The following is a 26,900-nucleotide window of genomic DNA, read 5'->3' on the forward strand; positions in this document are numbered from 1 at the left end:
CTCAGGGCAGCTGGGCTCAGGTCTGCCTCTCTAAAAAGGGCTTGCAGACTGTGTGGGTGTGTGTTCCCAGGTTCAAATCTTCGTGGACTCCTCAGGGTCTTAGTTTGAGGAACTGTGAGAAACTGAAGCTTTGAACCATGCCTGGGTGCCTGCTTGTCCTTTAAGGCCTTGCAGTGAACTGTGTTCACATGTTATCTCCCTTCCCCCCCAACCTCCCTTCCCTGAGGGTTTTTTAAAACACCTCCCACTGTTTTCATCTTTCCAGCCAATCTGGCTGCAGTTTGGATGGACGCCTTATCTTCTGTTGCAGGTTTCTAGGGGAGAGTTTAACTAGGTATCAGGTGTGAGCATGGCTCTGATTTTATATAAACCTGACGACCAGGGAAGAGAAGCAAGATCTATTCTCGTGCCTCTGGCTGGTTAAGGTTTTGCCTTGTTTAAAACAGGGAGGACGGATTTCTCAAAGACTCTTCTGTTCCCCTTCTACTTTGGCTTCGGTTCAGAGTTGCAGGCAGCTCCAGAATTTTCCTGAAGAGCTGGGCGCTGTGAGATCTGAAGGGCAGCTGGAAGGCATGGATGTGGAGGCTTCTGACTTTCCTCCTGGGTGGGCTGCAGCCACCTCCAAGGAGATGTGTTGATAACTGGTAACAGTGTCCCCTAAGGAAGAATCTGGACAAGGATCTCTCCACTCACTCGCCACCTGGCTTTTGCAGCTACCACCTGTTTGCAGGATGTGTGGGCATCTTTTCCAACCTGCAGAAAACTCAGCAGAAGGCTGAGAAGGGCTAGGCTCTCCAGGCCTTGTTTGTCATGGGGCTGCTGGTGTTGCGACTGTCCCTCACACAAGTGTCTCTGTTTCCAGCTCTGTTCTGGAAGAAAGGGGCCAGTGCAGACTCTAGGTTGGCCTGCTCTGTATTCATTCAGCCCCAGCTCAACTTGAGCGATCAGAGCCAGGGCTGAGGGCAAGCTACATTCTTTTCTGCTTTTCTGCTGCAGGATGCAGTTTGCTTTTTTTCCATGTGAATGAATTATGTTGGAAACCGAAATGGGAGGAAGAGAAAAATAGAGGGAGTGTATATGGGTATGTGTGTGTGCATACCCTATATAGGCAGGGGGAGAGCAGCGGGCACATTATTTTTCCATTTTCCTTTAATTAAGGCTCTGTGGAGGTGTGTTTGAAAACAGAGGGTCTCCTATGCCTTTGAGGAGGGTGAGAACACTGTTTTGGCTGCGTCCTGGGCCATATGCAGTGTATGGTGGCCAATGAAACTGGGGCTGGCTCATTCTGTTGCTTGTCTTGGCAGTCGGTTCTGTGGCTTGTGTTACCAGCTCTGGAACTTACAGGCTGCCAAGCTCCGTGTGCTGTGTGTGCGTGCACATACGTGTGTGCGCACGCTTGCTCTTGTGCGTGTGTGTATGGTTTGGCCTCCCAAAGCTCAGTGGAGACAAACGCGTTAGCGACCCCCGGTTGGAATTTTCAGCCTGTGTTTCTTTACACTAATCGCTGCGGGAGGCCCGGCCAGAGCCCACCATTCTGGGTTTTTTTCAGTCTGTTTTCTTGCTGCAGCCCTTGGGATTCCATTTGTGGAGCTCCATTTCCAAAGCTTTAACTGGCCAATGGCATATTTTTTAAAAAGGGCCAAAGGATCGGTCACATTCTGTGTGTGTGTCTGTATTATGTATGATGCTATGAACTCCTGGCACCAAGGAACAGAGTTGGGGTGAGGTGGGAAGAGAGTCTAGAAGTCTGGCCTGCTGGCAGTTCTTTCCCAGCTTATTCTCGCTGCTCAGGATAAGTATCCTGGCAGAAATGACTTGCTGTGTTTTTATTGAGCACCTACATTAGGCAGGGGAGAAAGCTGTGTTTACAGGCAGGGCTTGTCAAAAGCATTTCCCTGGTCTCCAGGGAAGAACCTTTCTTGGGGAGAGGTTCCAGTTTCTTCTATGGCTGGGATGGCTATGCAGGGATCAGGCTGTGTCGGTGGCTTCTCCTGACACCCACCACTTCACATTCCCTTATGAAGATCTGAGGAGTGACTCCTTCTAAGCAGTGCAGGGTTACAGTGGATTGAAGGACACAGGAGATGCTGGCGCTCTGCTTCTGGAGGCAGGCATGGAAACCCAGCCAGCTGGGAGTGCCCTGTTGCCAGTGATCTATGCAGTTGTGTTCTGGCCTGTGAGATGGAGGAGCACTTAGGAGAAACTGAGGCAGAGGGCAGGTGCTGGGTCTCATTTCTGCACCTTTGTACCCAGCCCTGATCTGCCACCTATTGTTTCTATTCTGCAATAACTGCCTGGATGCAGGATGGTCCTGCCTCCTTGAGATTTAGAGTTGGACAGTGGGAGAGCAGAGAATTCTCTGGGCTGGATCCCCAGAGGATCCTCCTCGTGGCCATAGGAACGGGAGATCGGTGTTAGATGGGAACTGGGAACTGTGCAGAGGGTCCTTGAGGGGTCATCAAGCACTAGTGTCGCTCCAGGAAGGAAGGCCCTTGAAGCTACACTGACTTCACACTCACCAAGTGCAGGTGCTGTTCCAGGTGCTTTCCAAGTATTAATGAATTTAATCTTCTTTTTAGCCTTACAGGGCAAATAATGTTATTAGTCCCATTTTGCAGCTGAGGAAAGTGAGGCACAGAGAGTCTCGGGAACTTGCCCAAGGTTCACACAGCTAGTAGGGGCAGAGCTAGGATTCACACTCAGATGATCTGGCTCTGGAGTTTCCACTTTAACCTGCCTCACTCTCCTGCCTGCAGAGCTGAGCCAGCCATCAGAGATGGTCTTTTGCTGCTTGCCCTTTTCTCCATCTTGGAGCTTTCACCATCCTTTTGCTCCCTGCCTCCTGGATCTCCTTGTTTTGGAAGCTGGTTGACCTGCATCATTTCAGATTCCAGGAGAGAGGTCATCCCAGGTGATTCCTCAGCTCCAAGAACAGATTTGGTGTTTAATTCTCCAAGATTCATGATAGTTAGTACTATGCTCTGTGATGACTGGTCTGGCACCTTTCTGCCCTCTCTGCCCCCCAGCCCCTGCCATGGACTTCTGCCCTCCACATCTTCCCCCTGGGAATCTTCCCAGGCTCCAGCTCCCAAGACCTCCCACCCATTGATTTCAGTTGCCAGTTACTTGCTCTTGACTTCCAACCCCGCTAGTGCTTCTGGGGCCTGACTCTATGAACTCCCTTGCTCCTTGCTCCTGCCCTCACTCACCTTGCCTGGAGGGGAGCAAACCTTCTCTAAGAGACCCAGGGATTTTAGAGCCTTCCTTAAACTTTTTTTCCAATGGACAGAAAGTTCATGATGCAGATCCTAACTTTCTCTTGATCTGTCTTTAAAAAAAAAAATCTACCTTTGCCATTCTAGATGAAGATGCCAATTACTGGACACTTTCTAATACGAGTAACCTTTTACAATTTTGACACATCAAATCAAGACTATTGTTTATTTATAAATACTCCCATTAAAGAATATGATAATATCTTACAGATTTACATACAGTAAACAAGAGAAGAAAATAAGAGGGAAAAACTTACGTTTTTAAGTTATCTCTTCATTCTTTTGGCTGAAATGACTTCATCTTAATATCTCCCAATAGGGCCTATTTTCTGGACTTGAAGTGTTTTGTGACTTTTTTTCTACTTGTACAAGGCAGCATTCCAAATCGTGTGCCTACAAGTCCCTGAGGAAGTCAGGATAGAGAGATACAGATATCAGATTTTTTCTTTAGGTTCTTTTCCCTTGGATCCACCTGGTCCCTGTTTCTTTCAAGCTGCCTCTCAGGAAGCTGCATCAAACCACCCCAAATCTTAGTCTCAACAGCAGCTTAGGGTCCACTTGTGACCTCCAGAATGCTTTCTGTCTTATTCAGCCTTGCTTGTCAGTCTCATCTTTGATCTGTGCATTACCCAGTTTTTCTTCATTGGCTATTTTCCAAGTTGTTCCTGGTCAGTGTCCTGAATTGCCAGTCTTTTTTTGAATTTATTATTTATATTTATTTATTTATTTTAATTTAATTTTTTTTTGCCGTACGCAGGCCTCTCACTGTTGTGGCCTCTCCCATTGCGGAGCACAGGCTCCGGACATGCAGGCTCAGCGGCCATGGCTCACGGGCCCAGCTGCTCCGCGGCATGTGGGATCCCCCCAGACCGGGGCACGAACCCATGTCCCCTGAATCGGCAGGCAGACTCTCAACCACTGCGCCACCAGGGAAGCCCTACATTTATTTTTTTTATTTTTATTTTTTTTAATATATTTATTTATTTATTTGATTGCACTGGGTCTTAGTTGCAGCAGGCGGGCTCCTTAGTTGTGGCATGCGAACTCTTAGTTGCGGCATGCATATGGGATCTAGTTCCCTGACCAGGGATCGAACCTGGGCCCCCTGCAATGGGAGCACAGAGTCTTATCCACTGTGCCACCAGGGAAGTCCCCCTACATTTATTTTTATACAGCAGGTTCTTATTAGTTATCTATTTTATACATGTTAGTGTATATATGTCAATCCTAATCTCCCAAATCATCCCACCACCACCCCCCTCCCCGCTTTCCCCCCTTGGTGTCCATTCGTTTGTTCTCTACATCTGTGTCTCTATTTCTGCCTTGCAAACCGGTTCATCTGTACCATTTTTCTAGATTCCACATATATGCGTTAATATACGATATTTGTTTTTCTCTTTCTGACTTCCTTCACTCTGTATGACAGTCTCTAGGTCCATCCACATCTCTACCAATGATCCAGTTTCACTCCTTTTTATGGCTGAGTAATATTCCATTGTATATATGTACCACATCTTCTTTATCCATTCATCTGTTGTGGGCATTTAGGTTGCTTCCATGACCTGGCTATGGTAAATAGTGCTGCAGTGAACACTGGGGCGCCAAAGTCTTTTTGGATTCTAGGCCTGTCTTTTGAAGCACAGGCACTATTTGCCAATATGGGTCTTCTGCCAGTGTATAGCGTTTGCTCTTTATTTATGCATCCCAGTTACTAATGGAGACATGGAGGGTGTTTATCTTCCTTATGGACTTCTGGGCCCCAGAGGGAAGAAACTCTGGGTTCTTCCCATAAAACTTTTAGTGTGTACTTCTCCTTCTCCCACTAAATTGTTTCTGTATGGAACAACCAGTTTGGGAGATGATTTCACCTCTTGTCATCTTTCCTCTGTCTTCCTTGAAGTGGGTAAATTCCTCCTGGCTATTATTGGTTCCCTGCCACCCGCCCCCGCCCCACCCCGTATAGATCCCTAAATCACATCAAATGGTTTTATTTTTCAAATCACCCACGTTGCCTTTCAGCCTTGGCTCATCAGTCAGCTCCTTCCAGTTAATGGGGATCCAGTTATGAAAGGCAGCTGCTCTAGCGCCTCCATCTTCTGTCCCCCACCCCCTGAGCCCTTTAGGATGACTTCTCGCTGGTGAACGTCAGCTGTTGTGGTTGTCTCCTAGGAATGGCATGTGTTAAGGACTTCGTGGTGTGTATCTGAGCAGTTAGGGGCACCCTTGAGAGGAAAGGCAGGAGAGGGGGATTTTTTGCTTCTGCAAAGGAAAACCTGGTGCCTAATTCCCTGGGTGAGGCTTGTCAGTGGGGCAGATTCACAGGGGAGCAGGAATGGTAAGAATTCATGGGGCTGCAGCTCCCAGTGGGTGCTCCGTCTGGCAGGGGTTTCTCACAGTAGCAGAGAATTTATTATATTTTGGGATCATTTGTTAGTATCTCATTTATACCTTCTGTATGAAAATAAACAGAAGCTGCAAGCCAAGCCTATCATTCCCGGAACAGAGTGGGGTCTGGCTTCCATCTCCTGAGATGGCTCTGGCGGGGAAACATACAGAAGCCTCTGGAGGATTTTTCTTCGGGTCTACCGTGGGAATGACTAATCTGGAGGTGGATAACGAGCATATAAACTTCCAGAGACAGATCCTTACCCTACTCACTGAATTTTGTTCTGCCATGAATTTATCATTCGTTTCTTCATTCATTCATTTGACAGGTATTTGTTGATTATCCTTTCTGCGCCAGAAATGTTGCATTACTCACCCCTTGAAATCACCCCTCCACTTGCTAAGTGGCCACATGGCACATTTTGCCACGCATGAACGGGTCCTTACAGTATTGGGAGGTTCTGGGGCTTCTGACCAAAGAGGGGGTTTTGCACTATATTTTTGCTTTTCTCCATACCTGAGGTGTGGTGCCTCTCTCCCCTGGTAGGGGTTTGTGCCCAGCTGAAACACCAGGCATAGGACATTTTCAAGCTTCCCATCTCCTGTCCATTTTTTTTTTTTTTGCGGTACGCAGGCCTCTCACCGTTGTGGCCTCTCCCGTCGCGGAGCACAGGCTCCGAACGCGCAGGCCCAGCGGCCATGGCTCACGGGCCCAGCCACTCCGCGGCATGTGGGATCTTCCCAGACCGGGGCACGAACCCGTGTCCCCTGCATCGGCAGGCAGACTCTCAACCACTGCGACACCAGGGAAGCCCCTCTCCTGTCCATCTTGACTAGCTCAGTTAAACATCCTTCCTGGGGTTGCTGACTCCTTGTAGCATCAGTTCAGGTCTAGAAGGGGGAGTTGTGTAGGTTTTTATTCCCTCTTCTGGGGAAGAGTTATGAGTTTCTTTTGTCACTTTGGCTCAGGTAGCCTGAAATCACCCCCCTCCGCCCACTCCTCCTCCCGCACCCCCCCCCACCCGCCTGTCAAATATCGACATGGCTGGGTCCAGGCATCATTTTGCCACAGAGGAGTGAGTCCTTACACTGGCCCCTTTCTTATTCTCCCTGGAGGAGTTCTGGGGAGACATGTAGCTCATCCACCATGCCCCAGAGCAGCCTCCGGGCGTGGCAGCCTGCAGCCCTCTCTGCATTGCAGGCCTGGCTCCAGAGGGTGGAGGGAGTGACTTTCTCACTGAAAGTGGTCTGACAGACATCACATCTTCCCTGTCTTGCCAAATACACCCCTCTCTATGGGAAGAGAGAGTGAAGATAGAAAGATAGGTCAAAGCTTCTCCCCCAGGATTTCCAAGACAGATGAAGTTTTAATTTTATAGCCCTGTGCAGAGAGGCGGGAAGGGGGAGACATGACTTTTTAAAATTTTTGGCTGTGTTGGGTCTTCGTTGCCGCACGCGGGCTTTCTCTAGTTGCGGCGAGCGGGGGCTACTCTTCATTGTGGTGCGTGTGCTTCTCACTGTGGTGGCTTCTCTTGTTGTGGAGCACAGGCTCTAGGCTCACGGGCTTCAGTTGTTGCAGCACATGAACTCAATAGTTGTGACACACTGGCTCAGTAGCTGTGGCGCACGGGCTTAGCTGCTCCGCGGCATGTGGGATCTTCCCGGACCAGGGCTCGAACTCATGTCTCCTGCATTGGCAGGCAGATTCTTAACCACTGCGCCACCAGTGAAGCCCGAGAAATGATTTTTTTTCTTAGGGCTAGAATCCAGAGGCAGTTTTGTACTGAAATGCTACTTACAAGGCTGTTTAGAAGCCAAGACGGTGTGCAACTGACCTGTAGCGTTCTCAGCGCCGCTTGACTCATAGTAGGTGGTTGACAATTGGATGGACGGACGGATGGATGGATGGATAGGTAGGAGCCCTGTAAGTGGCCAGAAAGTCTGGCTTTATTAGCAGACAAGCTTTCTTCCCTGCCATCTGTGCCTTGAAGGGATAGTTTCTTACCCATGAACTTACCCCAGTGAAAAGAAGGAAAAAGAATTCCCTTAGTGTTGACCTGTCTACTTTATGTCTTTCTTTTATGCCTGAATCTGTCTTCCTTTGCAAACCTTCTGGGTCTGGTGGAGCTAGAATATGTGTTTGCTTTGAAAGTGAAGAGCCCGCGGAGGACTTTTCTCGTACTGGGCTCCACTGGGGAAGCACATGCTAATTAATTCCATCTCCTGTGCCTCAGTCTCTTCCTCATAGATGCCAGATGCACACACTCACACACACGTTCACTGTTAACTTAGATCTGCTTCATCTCGTATTCAGGGTGTCTTAACAAGTATGCAGAATGGGATGTGTGATTTGAGGGGAAGCACCATGACAGCCCCCAAAATAGCTCCCTCTTAAACAGGTGCAAAGGTGCTTGAGATGCCTCCATCCTGATCCATTCTCTTCGGAGGCAGCGTGTTGCCGTCTAAATCCAGCTCTTCCAGTTTTAACTGTGTACAGTCTGGAGCGAGTTCTCTTTGTAAGCCTTGGCTTCTTCCTCCCTGTCATGGCCTCTGACCCAGTCTTATGGGACTGATGGAAGGATTACAGCAGTGCCCAGCCCATAGCAAATGCTGAATCAATGTGGCCTATGATTGGGTTAAGCATTGCCTAAGTGCCAACAATAACCTTGGTGTGAATTAACTGATCAGGTTTCCCTCAATAACAGATTGGACTTAAGGGCAGGAAGAGCAACTTTAGGTGGGGAAGGGGTTTAGGGGGACATTGGTGAAAGAAAGGGTGGGGTCCTGGTAAGACACAGGGACGTAAACCCCTCATGGAACCTCTCACCTGGCTGACAGTGCCTGTCCTGCTCTTCTGTCCACTCCAGGCTGGACTGCCGCTCCTCCTGCTATGATGCCTGGGCAGATCCCAGACCCTTCCATGACTGCGGGCTCTCTGCCAGGGCTCGGCCCCCTGACCGGACTCCCCAGCTCGGCTCTGACTGCAGAGGAGCTGAAATACGCCGACATCCGCAACATTGGGGCCATGATTGCCCCTTTGCACTTCCTGGAGGTGAAACTGGGCAAGAGGCCCCAACCCGTGAAGAGTGAGGTGAGCGAGCCTTGTTCCCCCAGGGCAGGATCCTGGGGGGAGGGTAGGACGCCTGGATTAGTGTCCTAGGTCTAGCCCTAAACTCAACGTGTGACCTAAGCCTTGCTGTTTAACATGGGGTCTGAGGACCAGTAGCATCCATGTCAGTAACATCCTGAGGTTGTTAGAAGTGCAGCATCTCAGGTCCCACCCCAGACTGTCTGAATCTGAATCTGCATTTTAACAAGCTCCCCTGGGGAATTCACGGCCATGTTAGCGTTTGAGAAGCACTGGGCTAGGGCAGGATGCCGAACCTGTCTCTGGTTCTTTGAGGGGCAAGAGGAGAGTGATTAATAATAAAAGTATTAAATAATAACATTTGGCCATCTCTCTGGGGTGCTGGGGGTGGGGTCAGGGGAGATAATGGGAATGTGCACATGCTTTGAAAAGTATATAAGGCATTGCCAATATTGGGTTAGCTTTAAAAATTAATATCATTAGTCACATCATTGTCTCTATTGCTCTTGGCCCCAGGCTGGAGCTGAAAGCAGGAACTTGGAGGGGGTGGGGGTGTGGGCTCCCTTCCCAAGCTGCTGCCAGAGCTGGACTTGGCCTCAGTTGCCCGGCATCATCTGCCTTAGCTGATGTTTGCAGAGGACCCACACGCGGAGCACGCCCTCCTCGGGTCCCTTGGAGCTGCAGTGCTCATGAGCCTTACTTGTAGAAGAGTAGCTTTTCCCTGGGGACCGGGGAGAAGCAGACGTCCTCAGCGTGGGTGAGCATCAGTGCTGGGCACGCCCCCGGTCACTTCCCCAGGGCTGGCGATTTGTCCAGAGGCCTGCCCCAGTGAGGTCCCCAGCAGGGCCATTTCTTCAGAGGCCGGACAGAGTAGCTGCCCGCCTGGAAGGGAGAAGGAGCCAGTGGTGGGAGCTGGAGAGGCGGCTGGGCCAGAGGCCTGGGGGGAGGCAGCTGAGCGTCAGGTGCTGGGCCGCCCTGCAGGGAGGGAGCATTCACAGACAGAGGTGCGCCCGGATGGGGGCTCATCCTGTAGGATGGAGCTCACAGGGCTGGACGTCCCAGAAAGGGGGACTCTTAGTGGAGAAAGGTGTCTGGGTACCGGCAGGGGGGAGTTGGGTATTTTAATGCCATTCCTGCTCTGCCCTCCCTCTCCCCATAAGTACCATAAAAACTGCACAGAAGGGGCTGCTGGGGAGCTCGGCTGGGGGTGGCACACTGGCTGTTGGCGGGCCGGATGTGGCTTTCAGGTGTGTTTTGTTTGGCCTACGCAGTGTTTTAAAAGAAGCTGGAACCAACATTTCACTTGAAAATTTGGACTTTAATCTCTGATTACAAAGTGGGAAGATCTGGCCACGCCGTGCCCTGTTCTGGCACCGCCAGGAGCGGGGGACCCGCTTCACTTCTGGGCTCTCTCCAATCTCCCACGGGCCGGCGCCTCCCTGTTACTTGTCAGTTTTGCTTTTGTTGCCACCAGCTGCCTTCATTTATCTTGGACCGCGTGGCCCCTACTGTGGACATTTGTGCTGGAGACACCTGGATTAGGTGCCCTGTAGATGCCCACTAAAGACAGTTGATTACAAGATGAGAGTTGATGGTAATTATATTCTTCTGAATTGATTTTGTCCACGAGCGTGCTGTGGATAGCACTTCCTGGCTTAGTTAGTGCTCTGTGTTCTTTATGGAGAGCCCTTATCTTTGGTCTTGTGCTATTTTGCCTTCCCAGGCCCAGAACTTGAAAGCATTCATTTCTGGGTCATTCCATAGTATTTAAAACCAGTAGCTGAGCAGGGGCACTGAGGCTGTGGGGTCGATGAGGAGCCGGTGCTTTGGTCTCTGATATCTGCCTGGAAGCAGGGGCTGAGTTACCACCTCTCCCCTCCGCAAAAGGCGCCGGAGGAGCTTTCTTTCCTTCTTTCTTTCTTTCTTTCTTTCTTTCTTTTTTTGAAAAGGCCTTTATTTGGATTGGGTATTTTTACATTTCACAGCCTCCGCCAAATTGGTGACATATGCCCTGTACCTGACAGTGACATGCCGTCCTCCCAGGCACCCACAAACACACACCATCCAGGCTGTGAAAATAACAAGCCATTTTTAGGGCATATTTGCATGTCCCCTCCCTCGCTGTCAGACTGCAGCGTAGTGGGTGCTGGCGTGGAGTAAGGTCGGCCCTGCACTGGGAACCCACCTCCGATGTTCTAGGTCAGACCCAAGATGGGTGAGGGTTCCTTCTGAGAGCAACTGAAAGGTAAAGGGGGTTGGGAGAGAAACTTGCAGCTGGAGAACCTTATGTCCCGAAGATTTATTTGCATATGGCACACTGCCTTTGGTGGATTTTCACACTGGCATTTTGGACTAGTAAAACTTTCTTGAATAATCATAAGATAGGAGCTCACATTTATTAAACGTTTAATATGTAGCAGGCCCTGTGCTAAGGGCTCAACATGTAGAGTCTTGTTTATTCCTTACCTGATCCTGGTGATCTGGTTCTCCCCATTTTAAGGAAGAGGAATTTGGGAATTCCCTGGCGGTCCAGTGGTTAAGACTCGGCGCTTTCACCGCTGTGGCCCGGGTTCAATCCCTGGTCAGGGAACTGAGATCCCGCAAGCCGCGCGGCACGGCCAAAAAAAATAATAATAAAATTTAAAAATAGAAAAATAAATAAAAAACTAAGGAAGAGGAATTTGAGGTCCAGGGAGGAGGAGGTCAAGTCACTCAGGGTTGCACGGCTGGAAGGTGGCAGAGCTGGGCCCTGCATGGGCAAGACTCTGCTGCTGTGACAGTGGTGTGCAGCAGGCACAGTGCTGGGTGCTGTCTGTGAAGCATCTTGTTGAACTCGCCCGAAAACCCTTTTGAGGTCATTATAATTGCTGTTGTTATTGTTATGCCCACATTGTGGATGCAGTCAACAAGTCTTGGGGACATCCAAGGTCACGCAGCTGCAAAATGAGGCCAGGCAGTCTGACTTTTCAGCCAAAGCTTTAACCTTATGCTATGCTGCCTCCTGTGCTCTCTGCCAGACTTCCAGGCCTCTAATCAGTACTCTATTGGGCTGGGGACGCGGGATGAACCTGGCCCCAGAATCCTCCATCATTTTGATGACACACCCAGATTAACGCTGAGCCCGGCAGTTCTGCAGCCGGATCATCTCCCAGGCCCCTGGAGAGAGGCCGGGCCGAGCCACTGTGCAGGCAGCTCTGTCCCAGCTGGCTCTTGGGCTGTCCATGTCCAAAGACATGAAGCAGTTGGGGAAAAGAAAATCAGAGGAATTAAGTTAAAGGACGGGTTTTGTAAATAATAAAATGCTTTGGGCTGATGTTTTTATTGGGTTGGCCAAAAAGTTCGTTCGGGCTTCTCTGTACGATGTTACGAAAAACCTGAACGAACTTTTTGGCCAACCCAATATTATAGGGTTGTCACATCACGTTAAACTATTTTTGTGCCAAGTGCTTCCCTGCAGTCCATTTGTCCAACAGATACATGCTAAGCACCTACCATGTGCCAAGCACCGGGCCAGACACTGGGAGCTGAACCATAAGCAAAGTAGACAAAGTCCACCTTCTCTTGGACGATGTATTGGAGTGGGGATATCCAAAAATAAGCAAATTCATATACAATATAAAAGGCCAGGTAGTGGTCAGGATCGTGAAGAAAAGCTAAGAAAACCAGGTGGATGGGAAGTGGCCAGACTGCTCGTTGTGAGGGTTGGCTAGGGAATCTGGGCACGTTATATTGTGGCTTATGGGATTTTTAGAGCCGATGCTTCTCTCTTTCTCTTTGTTCTTCTTTTCTTTTCAATACTCCTTTTCAAGACAGCTTTGCTCTCTGGCTTTCTCCGGAGCTTTCCTTCCTTCCTCCACTTTTTGTTCTGCAGCCCCTTACGCTGGAGTCCTCCACCAAGCACTCTCTGTTGTCCTGGAGATCTCGGCCCTTCCTGGGTGGGTCATCTCCGAGTGGGCTGCAGTGGCCATGCCCTGCCTCTGGGCCTGGAATGCATTTCCAGTAGTGGCGGAGGGAGACCAGAAGCCCCGCCCTTGTGTGTGTGCACGTGCGCGCGCAAGCACACATACACACACACACAGAGCAAGCAATGACTTAACAACCTGCTGGATGGGACCCCTCACCCTCTGTGTCGCTCTGCAGTTCTCTAGAGGGGACTCAAGTTCAAGGGAGGTTAGTCTGGATGACCTTTTAAGAAACAGATTGCAAACTGTCATTCCATGGGCAGGAGTCAGCCTACAGATGAATCTTGTTTGGCCCTCACAGTGGGGGGTGGTTTTTTTTTTTCTTTCTTCTTCTTTTTTTTTTTTTATTGAATGAGTTGCTATATTTAAAAGCCAGGAAATGTGGACTTTTTGGCTTCTTTAAAAAACCCAGAATATCTGGGCACTCTAGACCCACACCCTTACATGCAATGAGAAGCTGGAGCTAAGCTCGTTGTATTGGCATGTGGTCCTCATTTCTCTGCAGTCCCCACTGCCTCCTGTTGCCTTTCCCAGCCCGCTTCACAATGCCTATGTCACCAGCCGGCTTTTGAGTTTGTGTCCTGTGTTTAGGTCCCAAGGATGGGGACTACATCTTCCATTCCTTTTTACTTCCCCCAGTCGGTGGACAGTGCCTGGCCTTAGACTGTTTAACGCATGCCTGTGGGTTTGAACATTAATTAGCTGTGTCAACTTGGCAAGTCACTTAAACTTTCCATCCCTTGGTTTCTATATCTCCCAATTCTCACCTCCAAGCATTTGTCCATTTCTTTTTCTATTTCTGAACATAAGCGACTTCAGGCCAAAGACAAGAGGACACAATGAAAATCAAACCAACCATTCCCAAACTTGGTTGATCATCAAAACCACTTGGAAAACTTCTTATGAATCCAGATTTCCAGTCCCAACCTTGGGCCCATGGACTCAGAATCTCTGAGGGCAGAGTCCAGGGAATCTGTGTTTTTAGTAGGCCCGGAGAGTACTTGGCTACATTTGGGAACCTGACTTTATCTGTTTGTACTTCTTGTGCTCTTCTGACCCCTATCAGGGAGCCTTCTGAGGGTGTCCCCTTGAGGAATCAGTGTGTGCATTCCATCGTGGACTGTCTCTCCAGCACATCCTGCATGTGGCGACTAGATCCTTGTCCTCATCCTCTTGAGAACAGGAGAGGAGACTTAGCTGTTTGTGGATTTCACATTGGTCATCTCCCAACTTCTCCAGGGGCCCTAGAGAACATTTAGAAGGCTTTCACCTTTGGAAGAAGTGGGACTTTGAATCCATGAGCTACAGTGTGGTCTTGGAAGGTGTGCTCACCCTAGGAGTTTGCTCACCAAAAAGACCAAAATGTTCATCCATGTTTAGCCTGAGCATAAAAAGTTTCCCCAAACCAGCTGATGTGCTGGGTAAATGTTGGCATAAGCATGCTTATGTTTTTAGTGATTTAAAACATAAAGGCAGCCCACTGACATTTTTTTAGCAAGCCTTGCATAATTGGTTTTTAATTTGTGGCTCTTCGGAATAGCATTGGCCTTCTTCCCTCTGACTCAGACGCTTTTTCTGTCTCATTCTTGCTTGGCAGAGAGATCCAATCTGTCCCTTCTTGGAATAGAGTCTCCCAACTCATCTTTGAAATCCTAAATTTCCACTTTAGTTCCTTCACTTTGTTAGCACATTTTCCAAAGCTGTTAGCTTTTTTTTTTTTCTTTAATCATGTAATTTGAGGGCAAACGAGCGATAGCTAAAGGCAACCATGCGTGTGTTTAACTTTGGCCCCTGTGGTATTGAGTCTTATTTGATACCATACCCTGAGCATTCACGAGGGTTCCAAATCTCTTATTTAACCTCATAGGTTGGTCACACCCACTGTTGTCCTAGCACTGGATCCCTTGGAGAGGTGTTGGTAGGGACATGGCTGGATCTGTATGTAGTTAGCAGAAATCAGACACTTCGAAAAGTTCAAGGAGTCCCATGCTGCCTTCTTAGATCTCTGTTTTAAGATGGGGATAATGATAGCACCTACCTTCTAGTGCTGCTGTGATAATTAAGTGAACTAATGCAGGTAAAGAAGGACTTCACATATGCCTGGCACTTAATAAGATACACAACAAATGTAAGACATGATTGCGATTACTTTTCATAAGTGTGGATCAGGCAAATTAGTTTTTATAATTGATTCAAAAACTGTTCCTCGGGCTTTCATTTGCTTGAGGTATTTTGCCCTTGGATGTGGTGGGTGGCCTGAGTGTTTGGAGGTGTCCAGGTGTCGTGGGAGTGGGGCACCACATCCTGGCTTTCTAACCAGATGGGCTGCTTCTTGGGCCTGGGAAGAGCTCTAGGCTTGGATTCAAGCTTCTGGGTTCAAAATCCATCTCCATCTCCCACTCTCTGTATGGCCTTGGACAAGTCAGCTGGTCTTTTTTGAGCACAGTTTCCTCATTTGCAAAAGGGGGAAACTGATGCTCATGGAATTTCATTGTGAAGAAGTTTACTGTGTGTAAAGATAACCTTGACTACAGTGCATGACACCTGTAAATCACCTTTACTAGGGACTGAGTCCACTTGCAGTGAATCACACTACAAATTCTGACAGCACTTGGCTTTCCAATGTCTTGTACCCGTGACCTGGGTTTCAGGGAAGCAAGCAGACCTTCCTGTTTCTCACTGTTTATGGATTGATAGTTTAGATGCAGCCACAGTTTTAGTTACCATCACAAACTGTGAATGAAAAGGCCCTTCAACCCTCTGATTTCCACTAAGCTGCCCTGTGTGACCCCTTATCTTGTTTCCTGTGGTGTTACGGGCGTTGCTGGATTCTCATGAATCCTCAGTTTTTTTAGCAGCCCTATGAAGTGGCCTCTTCTATCAATGCTGGTCATCTTACATTGGTGTCCCCAGACCCACTGGTAATATGGACTCAGAGTTGGGAAACTGAGTCCCCTCACGGGTCCTTCTCTGGCTGAACAACTCTGGAGCCAGTCAAATCTCTTTCCCTTCAACTGTGCCCAAAAGACATAAGACAACTTCACTTGAGCTTGGAGCTCAGAGACCTAGAAGGACACTGGGGCAGATTCGGGTAGGCTGCAGAGATAACTGGAGTGAGGTCAATGGGCCACCTCTGGGTTTAGCGACCCCGTGAGCCTGCGCATGTCCTGCCCTCTGTGGGGCTCATTGACTGTGCTCTGCTTTTTGGCTGCAGGGTCCCCCTTTACTGAGTACAGTGCCTGTGCCTGTCTTGGGTGACAAGCTCCTCCTCGGCTTGCTTCCGTGGCCCTTCTCCCTGCCTCTACCACAAACCACCACCAGTACAGAACCTTGGCTCTTTGGAAGCCATGTAGCCAGGCAGGACTGCTGATTGGAACAGTCTGGCTCTGGAGAGGTTACTAGACATTTGAGCTTCAGCTTCCTCCCTAACTCCAAACATATACAAAAATTAGCTCCAGTTGGATCAAAGACCTACTGTAAGAGCTAAAACCACAAAACTCTTGGAAGAAAAAGCCACAAATATTTGTGACCTTGGATCAGATATGACACCAAAAGCACAAGCAACAAAAAATAAATTGGACATAAAAACTGTTGTGCTTCAAAGGGCAAAAAGTGAAAAGACAATCCACAGAAGGAGAATTTTCTCAAATTATGGATCTGATAAAGGACTTGTATCTAGAATATATAAAGAACTATTACAACTCTAATAAAAAGACAAAGAGCCCAATTAAAAAATGGGCAAACTATCTCAATGCACGTTTCTCCAAAGAAGTATAAGCACATAAAAAGATGCTCAACATCATTAGCTATCAAAGAAATGCAAATCACAACCACGATGAGATACCACTTCACATCCACTAGATAGCTATAATAAAAAGGACAGATAATAATATGTATTAGTAAGGATGTAGAGAAGTTGTAATCCTCATAGACTGCTGTTGGGAATGTAAAACGGTGCAGACACTTTGGAAGACAAGCTGGCAGTTCCGCAAAAGGCTAAACATAGCGTTACCATATGACCCAGCAGTTCCACTCCTAGGTATATATGACCAAGAGAAATTAAAACATATGTCCACACAGAAAGTTGTACAGGAATGTTCATAATATCTCAAAAGTGGAAACAACCCAAATGTCCCTCAGCTGATGAATGGATAAATAAAACGTGCTATATCCATACAATGGAATATCATTTGGCCATAAAAGGGAATAAAGTACATGCTACAACATGGTGAACCTTGAAAACATTAAGTGAAAGAAGCCAGTCATGGGACTTCCCTGGTGGCGCAGTGGTTAAGAATCCACCTGCCAATGCAGGGGACACGGGTTCAAGCCCTGGTCTGGGAAGATCCCACATGCCACGGAGCAGCTAAGCCCGTGCGCCACAACTGCTGAGCCTGTGCTCTAGAGCCCATGACCCACAACTACTGAGCCCACACACCACAACTACTGAAGCCCGCACGCCTAGAGCCCATGCTCTGCAACAAGAGAAGCCACCGCAATGAGAAGCTTGCGTACCACAACGAAGAGTAGCCCCTGCTTGCCGTAACTAGAGAAAGCCCGCATGCAGCAACGAAGACCCAACGCAGCCAAAAAAAAGAAAGAAGCCAGTCACAAAAGGCCACATATTGTATGATTCCATTGATATGAAATGTCCAGAATAGGCAAATCTATAGAGACAAGAAGGAGAACCAGTTTCCTGGTGCCTGGGGGGTGGGGGGTGGGGGGTGGGTGGGCGGGGAGATGGGAGAAGTCAGGGGTGATGGCTAAAGGGTATGGAGTTTCTTTGGGGGGGTGATGAAAATGCTCTAGAATTGATTGTGGTGATGGTTGCACAACTTTGTGAATATACTTAAAGCTGTTGAATTTGTATACTTTTAGTGGGTGAATTGTACAGTATGTGTGAATTTTATCTCAATAAAGCTATTGTAAAAATGGGCAAGAATAATATCTACCTCACCCAGGTACAGGGAGGATTAAAAGTGATAATGTATGTAAATCACCCAGCATGTATCGGTGCTCCAGAATTAGTAGCTATGGTGATTAACCCCCCCCTTTTAGGCCAACAGCAGTGAAAAAGTCAGGGTCTGGTTAGGGATATTTTTTCTCTCTTTCTCTTTTGTTGCTATTGGCCATCCAGAAGAAATGGGAGCAGCCTGGCAGGGTTTTGTGTGGAACTCGGGAGGAAATATGGAATAATCTTGGTTATCATTAGCATCCCCTGGAGAGTGTTTAAAAATACTGACATTCAGCCCAGAGATTCTGGTTCAGTTGGTCTGGGTGGGGCGGGCTGGTGGTTCTAATCTGTAGCCATTGGTTGAAACCCGTGGTACCTTATAAGCCAGCCCAGGTCTTTGAAGGAGTGAGGACGTTTGCCTTCAGGACAGAAGGATCATGTGAGCAGTGCACTTTAGGGTTTGACAACTGCTTTTGTAGAGATTATCTCCTTTGATCTGTTCAAAAACCTTGTGAGGTAGGTGCTTTTAGTACCATTAGTTGTTAGGGAACCAGGGCTCAGAGAGATTAAGTAACTTGCCAGGGTCTCATTTTTTTATTTTATTTTATTTTATTTTATTTATTTTATCTTTGGCTGCGTTTGGTCTTCGTTGCTGCGTGCGGGCTTTCTCTAGTTGCGGCGAGTGGTGGCTACTCTTCGTTGCGGTGCACAGACTTCTCATTGTGGTGGCGTCTCTTGTTGCGGAGCACGGGCTCTAGGCACGTGGGCTTCAGTAGTTGTGGCACATGGGCTCAGTAGTTGTGGCTCACGGGCTCTATAGCGCAGGCTCAGTAGTTGTGAGGCATGGGCTTAGTTGTTCTGCGGCATGTGGGATCCTTCCCGGACTAGGGCTCAAACCCATGTCCCCTGCACTGGCAGGCGGATTCTTAACCACTGCACCACCAGGGAAGCCCCCAGGGTCTCATTTTTAAGGCATAATTTTATCTAATCTGTTTTTTAGAAAAAGCAAGAGCCACACCCACGCTCATACCTATTAGTTATCAAATCTAACACTTTGGAGAGCGCTGCCAAGGTGGCGTCTGGTGCCAGGTTAATCTATTTTGCATAGATTTCAGAACAGAGCTCTTTCTGCTACTTCTCTTTACTGATGAGCATCCTGAAAGTGCAAGGCAAACTGAAAAAAACATTATTTACATATGTGTGTGTATGTGTATATATGTATACACATATATACACATAAACACCGTTTGTAACTACTGACCTGTGTGTGCAGGGAAAACATAAGACAGGAATAATCTGGATCTTGAAGCTGTCAGAAACCTGCAAATGTCCCTCATAACCTCTGAGTTAAAGATTTGGCATCAACCACACCTTAATGTTCTCACTGAATGACTATAATAAGTATGTGATACAATTTGAGCCTCTTAATAAAATACCACCTTTATCTATTTAGTATATTGCAGTATCCTTTGAAGAAGAGACTTCTGCTGAAACCCATCTGAAGTCCACTGGTTTACATCAGCACTATTCAAAGTCGGGTGCACAGACCAGCTGGCATCTGGGAACATGTGAGGAGCACAGACTCTTGAGTCTCACCCTAAACCTACTAAAGCAGACTCTCTAGAGGGCAGAGCCCCCCAAATCTGAGATGTAATAAGCCCTCCAGCGGGTTCTGATGCTCTCAGAACTGAACGTCCCTTCCAGCTCTGACTGGCAATGATTCTCTCTGAGAATGGCTACTAGGGTCTAAAGCCACATTTTTCTCCAAACCTATCTCAGGCTTCCTGGAGCAACCCGCATGCCATGATGTGGTACCTGAATCTGTGTTAGGCAGGGTTGTTCTCTGAGTCTGCAAACACCTTAGCGTTTCCAAACCAGTTATTTCCAGGTCTTGAGATGCCCCTGCTGCCAGCATGCACACCCGAAAGGACTTTCCAATTAATTAAGCAGCCGAGCTTGTCAATAGGCCAGCTCCTTTATCGTTTTAGAAGGGAGAATCAGATAAACTGTCCTGATGCCAAAGGAGCCTTCATTTGCTGAATCTGGCCCGGAGTCTCAGCAGCTCTGGTCTGAAAACTGGGGCAGGGGGTTGCTCTCTGCCCCCCCCCCCTCATCTGTCTGGGTGCTGTGAAACCCCTCCTTCCCCCCCACCCCATGAACTTTAGCTGCATCCGTTTCATTGCATAAGTCACGCATGGTGAAAATCACCCTTCCATCCTCCAGGCCAGGCATCTCTGGTCGTGAGTTCCTTTGACCCTTGTCATCTGAGTGGGATTCTTATTAGCTGGCGTTCTGTTCCCTTGAAGTAGAGGTCGCCCTTCTGCTTAGCGATTTGTTGTCTGTGCCTTGTGCCTGAAAGAAATTGGCCGAAATCTGTATTTCAGCTGCCCACCCTGCGTACAGATTCAACAGAACCGCGTTGGTGGAGAAGAATTGAGCCAAGGACCTTGTTTTTCACCTTCATGATGAAAGACAAATGACTTCCAAGGCTTTAATAGGGTGATGGCACTTGAAATGTTCTTCTACTTTGGCCAGCTCGGGACTTTCAGAACAGCCCTGTTCATAAATATTCTTTGCAACAACTGCATTTTCATTTAATTGTAGACAGTCATTTTGCAGGAGCTCTTGTCTCTGTTTTTTTGTTGTTGTTATTGGTTTTTTGGGTTTTTTTGTTTTTGCCCTGGTGTAATCAAGGCATGCTACACTGCTCCTTGTTGGTGCTGTTGTTAAAGACCCAGTTTCAACTGTATGGTTAACTCTTTCTGAGAAGGAAATGGATTTTTCCCTGCCAGATATATTCTGCTTCTTACCAGTCTTTTGGGGGTGGGGAGAATCTTGTGGGGGCCACGATTTCTCTCCTTTTCTCATCTTTTTGAAGTGAATGTCAATTGGGCAAGAAAATTGATCGATTGACTAGTGGGAAACCAAACCTCCCTAAACCATAAATATGAAACGGGCCTGTAACAGACATATTTCAACAAAAAAGAGCCATCATTCTTCAAAGAGCTCTTGTCCATAGAAGGATATCCTGGCAACCATTGTCCCTCTTCTCTTCCATGTTACGTTTCTGCCGGAGCCAAGGTGATTTTTCCTGTCTCCTGGCCTCCCCCTCACTTTTGCAGTAACAGTGTTTGCTCTTCGCTTAGCAGGGCGGTCCACAGATGGCTGCCACCCTGCCCAGCCGGCTTTTTCAGGCTTTGTTCCAAACACAATGCTGCCTTTTCTTAGCAGTGGAAATGGGCTGTTCTCCACTGCTTTCTGAGAGAATGGCCCTTTCCCACTCTGTGCATATAAACCAGGCCCAAGCCTTGGGCAGCCTATTGTTTTATCGGTTCTCTTAATCCAGGAGAAGGATTTTCTGAGGACCACGGGCGTGAGGGCGGGGGGTGGGAGGGCCGAGGTCCAGAGTTGCTTCCTCTTGCTGAGACGTGAGCACTCAGGTCAGTTTGGATGGATCCCCCATGGATCTAATGCAACAAGAGTGGGGGCAGGCTTTCAGTTTGTAAAGGAGATATCCCCTGCTTCTTTCCAGAAAGCAGTGGTGTTCTGGTTGGTCTCACTGCTGTCTGACCCAGAGACCTGGGCAGACTCACTCTCCTTCCCTGAACTAGAGTTCCCAGGCCTGCGGATGCAGCAGGAATCAAGGATCTCTAGGTCTTCTTAGTTCCAGAACCTCAGGATGGAGCTTAGTTTCCAGCCCTGCTGCTCCCCACGCTTTCCTGCAGAGACCCAGCGCACTGAGCCATTGCTTCTCCACCTGCGCGTGCCCCCAGCCGGGAGAGCCGAGTGCATCGCCTTGGCAGGTGGAGCCACTGCCTCTGCCAGCTCTTGTTCAGAGCCTTCAACTGGTGGTTGGCTGGGCTGGAGCTCTGAGTGGACACGGCGTCCAGATGTGTGGGTTTGTGAAACTGTTGGATTACAGCCTGGCATTGGGAGCAGTTGAAAAGGGCACTGGACTGGGAGTCAGGAGTCCTGGCTTCTTGTCCAGGTCACCAGCTCTGTGGATCAGGTCTCCCTTGAGCAAACATTTATTGAGTGCTACTGATGGCCATAAACTCTACAAGATGCTGGGCACACAGAAAGTCAACAAGACATGGACTTTGCCCTCATGGAACTCCCAGTTCAGTGGGGGCAGAAACTGAGGCTAGTATATAGCACAGTAGAGGCCAGGATAAACTCAAGTTTCCATGAGAGCCCAGAGCAGAGGGACACCTCCCCAACTTGGAGGTGATGAGAATCAGGGAGGACTTCCTGTAGGAGGTGATGCTTGAGCTGAAGGTACAGCGTGAGAGTAAGCCAAGGGGACAGCAGAGGCAAAGGCATGAGGCCAGGGAAGTGTGAGGTATAATAGAGGCTCCAGGTTGCAGGAACATGGCGTGTAGGGTAGGGATAGATAGGAGGTGAGACCACGGCAGGTGGGGCCCAGTCACGGGGAGCCTTGCTGGGGACATTAGGAGCTTGGGCTTTATCCTGAGGGTATTGAGGAGCCCCCTGAAGGCCAACAACTGGATCAGATTTGCATTTTAGAAAGTTCCCTCCAATGGCTGGGATGGAGGATGGTTGTGAAGGGTCAGGAGGCCTCCTCGGAGGTGATGCAGGAGAGAGAGACAGAGGTGGAGAGACAGAGAGAAACAGAGACAGCGAGAAGAGAGAGAGCCTGGAAAGTGGCAGGGGAGATGGAGAGTGGGGAGCAAATCTGAGGAAGATTTAGAATGTAGAATGGGATGGCCTGTCTGGTCAAAACTGGAGATAAGGAGAGGGACAGGTGAGGGGCGAGGCCTGAGTTCCTACCTCCTTGAATGACTCAGCAGTGGTGCCAGGTGGGGTGGAGAATAGAGGTGAAGCCACCAGTTGAGGATAAAGACTTTGAGGAGCTGAGGGACATCTGGATTGAATGTCCAGCTGGCAGTGGAGCTTTTGGTCTGAAAATAAAGATTTGTTTGGCATTTGAGAAGAGGTGGTGGCTGAAACCACACGAGTAGATGGAAACGGTGATCCGGAGGCAGTATGTATAGAGGGTCCCGGGCAAGAGACAGGAAAGGAGAGTCAGAGAAGTAGGAGACCACACAAGGTCAGTGTTGAGCATCCAGGGCGGAGAGAATTCCAGAAAGAGGGTGTGATGCACAGTCGGTGGAGCCAGGAGGCCCAGGGACTGACCCTCAGTGTCCCTTGGGCTTGTCTGTGAGGACCCAGGCCCTGCCCTCCAGCATGAGCCTTGGAGCAAGCTCTCCCTCCCCTGGGCCTTGGTTTCCTCATCTTGGCCTCGGTGTTGCCAAGAGTCCCCTTCCCACACGGCCCTCCCTCTCCCCTCAGTAAAACCAACGCTGCACTCGTGACCCCTGAGGGTCACACAAATGAAACCCCAGGGAGTCAGAGCTGGCTGGGGTTTGGGGAGCTCTTGGTCCGGCCCAGTGTTGGAAGGCAGTGTGATGTTTGGGACCTGAATCCCTGTTTTTCCCCAGCTTGGTGGCCTTGGGCAGACACTTTGCCTTGCTTCCTCACCTGTAAAATGAGGCCCCTAGCACCCACCCTCTAGAAATGTTTGAAGGTTAGGGGAAGTGGGGGGCCATTGTGTTTATTAAAGATGAGCCACGGGACGGGAGGTGGGCTGATTGGCCCAAGGTCAGAAAAAAGGGGCAGCGCCGTGACTGGAACCGCCTGTCTGGTGACCAACCCCGCCGGGGTCTGTCTCTTGCCAGGGATCATAAATTAGTAGCCCACGGCCGGGGCAGCCCACAGTTGTGTTTTGTTTGGCTCCTGCAGTGTTCTTTTCAAAATGGAATTCATTGCCAACGTTAAAAATGGGGAGATTTTACCCACAAGCTCACTTTTTCAGCTAGACTTGAAAACTTGGAAGATTTGGCCACACTGAGCCCTCTCTGCCCTGGGGCGAGTGGGGGGTGTCCCCTCTGGGGGCCAGAGACCCTCATCCAGCCATCCTCCCTCACCAACCTTGACTTGCTTGGCTCCTGGGGGTGGCTTGAGTTTGCAACGCCAGCCCTTTGACTGACCATTTGTCCTGAATTTTCTTACAGCCTGGCCAACTGTTCACTAAAACTGTCCGGTATTTCATTTCAGCTGAGGTCCATACCTTGGCCGTTCGGAGTGAGAGGGCCTGGCTGGAGAAGATGGGACAGAGAGGAGGGTGGAGTCTCCGACGGCTCAGCCCCAGGAGAGATACCCGGGGGAGGGCCTGTGCCCTGCGGGCTGCAGGGGGTCAGCAAGGGTGCTGGACAAGGGCCCCTGGCGTTTCCTCATTCCTCCCTGCAGGGGTGGCAGGAGGCAGAGGGGACTGTGGGCCCAGCCTGGCCGGGCTGGCCGAAGTCTTGTCCCTGGACTGGCCCGCTTTGTTGATGTCTGAAGGGTAAGGTGGTGGAGGCAGGGGGTGGGGAGGTTCTGCAGCCCCTGGCTCCGAGCAGCCTGCTTATGTGGGAGAATGTCTGGTATGTTTGGTATCTGGGTGTTTACTTCCCAGGGTGCTCCTGGGTCCCTGGTGTTGAAATGTGGCTCCTCCATGCAGGGGGGAGGGCCCCCAGTGGGCGTGGCCAGGGCTAGATTTGGAGGCAGCAAGGCAGTCACTCCAGGCCTGCCCATTGACAGCTCACGTGCCCTGAAGCACCTCCACTCTGCACCCCCCCCCAGGTCTCCTTTTATGCCAGATTCTGCCTGTGGGGGAGGCTGGGTGGGCCCCGGGCAGCACTGGCCTCACCTGGGAAGACAGGCAGAGAAGCTGGCATTTTCAGAGCCCTTCCTGGGTCCCCGGCTCTGGGCTGGGACTTAGTCCCCATGATGACCCTGTGCAGCAGGGCTCAGTGCCTTCCTTGTACAAGTGAGGGACGGAGGCTCAGAGAGGCTGAGTGACCTGCCCAGGAGCACACAGCAGAGCTGCTGAGGGCGACCCAGGCCTCTTAGACCCCAAAGTTCATGCTGATGACCCTGATGCCCTGAGTCTCAGATAAGCCTGCTTCTCTCTGCCCGTGAGACAGTTCTTAGTCTGAATAAGCCTCTCAGACCTTCACTGATCTGCTTAGTGCTGGGGGTTTGATTTGGTTTTTCCCCCTCTCTATTTCTGCTTGTCACCTGCTTTGTTGCTCTTTTCTCTATTGCTTTGTCCATGTGAGAGTTTCTGTGTTTGCAGTGCCTGGGGTTAAAAAGTGTCATTGCTCTTTCCCATCCTGTCTTTTTGTGGGTCTCGCAAGATACATATTTGGAAACGCTTATGAAATGTCAGAATTCAAAATCACATCTGGGTGACTGTTGCCACCGTGTGAGAGCCACGTGGCTGGCAGACGGGGCCCGAGAAACACGACCAGGGTGAGGAGAGGCCCCCCTCCTGCTTTCAGCGCTACACGTTTAATGTTAACTGCGCAAAACATATTTTTTATTTAAAAATACCCAGGTAGGGCTTCCCTGGTGGCGCAGTGGTTGAGAGTCTGCCTGCCGATGCAGGGGACGCGGGTTCGCGTCCCGGTCCGGGAAGATCCCACATGCTGCGGAACGGCTGGGCCCGTGAGCCATGGCTGCTGAGCCTGCGTGTCCGGAGCCTGTGCTCTGCAACGGGAGAGGCCACAACAGAGAGAGGCCCGCGTGCCACAAAAAAACAAAAAAACAAAACAAAAAAAAAACCCAGGTAGGAAAAAACAAAACGGTCATCGTGCTCAGAGTCAGATGCTTCTGCTGCTGCTTTACGGTCCCATCATCAGGGTGGAGCTGAAACGGTGGGGGGCTTATTACCTAGGCCTGCCCTTCCAAGAGCAGAAGACGCTCAGGCCCTGGGGCCAAAAGGCCTGGATTCAAAGCTGTCACTGACCTTCTGGACAGCCTTGATATCTTTAGTTTCCTCATCTGTGAAAGTGAGGAAGATAATAGGCCTGTCCTGACTGGTTTACTGAGACCATTTAACCCCCTGGGACCCCTGATACCCGGGACTTTCTACCTGCTGAGGTGACCCACCTCTGTTTGTTCAAGGGCTCTTCTGCATCCAGGCTCTGCCACTTTCCCAGCTGTTCTAGAAGCGTTGCTCCTGGGTAGGCCTTCTCCCCTGGATTACTGGGGACCACCTTCTGCATCACCTGACTTCACAAGGGTGGGACCCTGGTGTCCCAGGCATCTTTCAGTGGCAAGAGGCAGAAACCTTCTCCAGCTCCCTTCAGGCCAAAGGAGGAATTTCCAGGGTAGATTCAGGTGTACCCATCATGGACCCCACGGAGACAAAGCATAGTCAGGCCTCTCCAGGGGTGGAATCAGAAGGACCAAGAGAGTTCCTGTCTGTCCCTCTGTCTGTCTGTACCATCGGCCTGTGGCCATATCCCTGTGTTTCTCTCTCTGTGTCTCTGCCTTGTTCCCTCTGTCTCTCTCCACCCACCTTTGTCTCTCTGTGTCCCTCTGTCTCTCCTCTCTGTCTCTGTCTTTACCTTTCTCTCTCTGGAGCTCCCTCCATCTCTCGGGGTCTAGACAGGGTGAGGCAAGCCAGATGCCCAGGGCACGGCATTTAAGGAGGCACCCATCCTCAGGTGCTGACCCTGCCCTGGCACAAGCCCCAGAGTGAGCGCCTCCTGAAATGTGTACCCTGGGTACCTCGCCCACCACACCCTATCCAGGCCCTGCTTCTCTCTCTGTCACCCGTTCCCTCTCTTTGTCCGACTCCCTCCTATAGCTGAGCGTTTGCTTCTCTCTTGTCGCGTGGTCTCTGCTCACCTCCACACATCAGCAGCCTGATCTTTCTGCTTCTCTGGGTTGAAATTGGTTGTCTAGCCTGTATGCCTCCCAGTCCAGCAGTTCTGTTTCAAATTTCTAGTTGGTGAATACAACCCAGCTTGGGTCAGCCGCTCACACCTCGTCCAGTCAGCTGGGCCAGGGGCTGGGGTCGCCCTGGCCCTCAGCAGGGGCTTGGGACAGGCTCTCTGAGGAGGGACTGCTCAACAGGAGGGCACCCTTGGCCGTGGATCCCCAGGTCTGTCCCTCCAATGTGAAGGGTGGTGCAGGGCCCCCCTGACTGCCAGAACACAGACAGCTTTGTCCTTGGGCCTTCCTGGGAATTGGGGGTAAACAGAGCCAGGATCCAGTTTGGGAAGAGGGAATGCTATGCTTACTCCACCCCTGCCCCCATCTCATGGTTTTTAAATGTCTTGAGCCTCAAGCTGCCTCTTCCTCACACATGCTGGATCTTCCCGCTGTATCTGCAGAAAAAGTCCTATCTCCCATTTGGGGTTCCCGTTTTAGATGTCTGAGCTGTG

At 49.8% G+C, this 26,900-nt stretch overlaps 1 protein-coding gene across 1 annotated transcript in view; it reads left to right on the forward strand.

Moving 5' to 3' along the window:
• Positions 1-26,900, forward strand: part of JDP2 (Jun dimerization protein 2) — a 41,677-nt gene that overhangs the window by 1,228 nt on the left and 13,549 nt on the right. The window contains exon 2 of the mRNA XM_082616994.1: positions 8,528-8,751. Within this exon, the coding sequence (XP_082473120.1) occupies positions 8,551-8,751 (201 nt within the window). The 5' untranslated portion in view covers positions 8,528-8,550. The remainder of the gene's footprint in view (positions 1-8,527; positions 8,752-26,900) is intronic.

The sequence above is a fragment of the Mesoplodon mirus genome (assembly GCF_964341445.2).
Source record: "Mesoplodon mirus genome assembly, chromosome: 4".
Lineage (NCBI taxonomy): Eukaryota > Metazoa > Chordata > Mammalia > Artiodactyla > Ziphiidae > Mesoplodon > Mesoplodon mirus.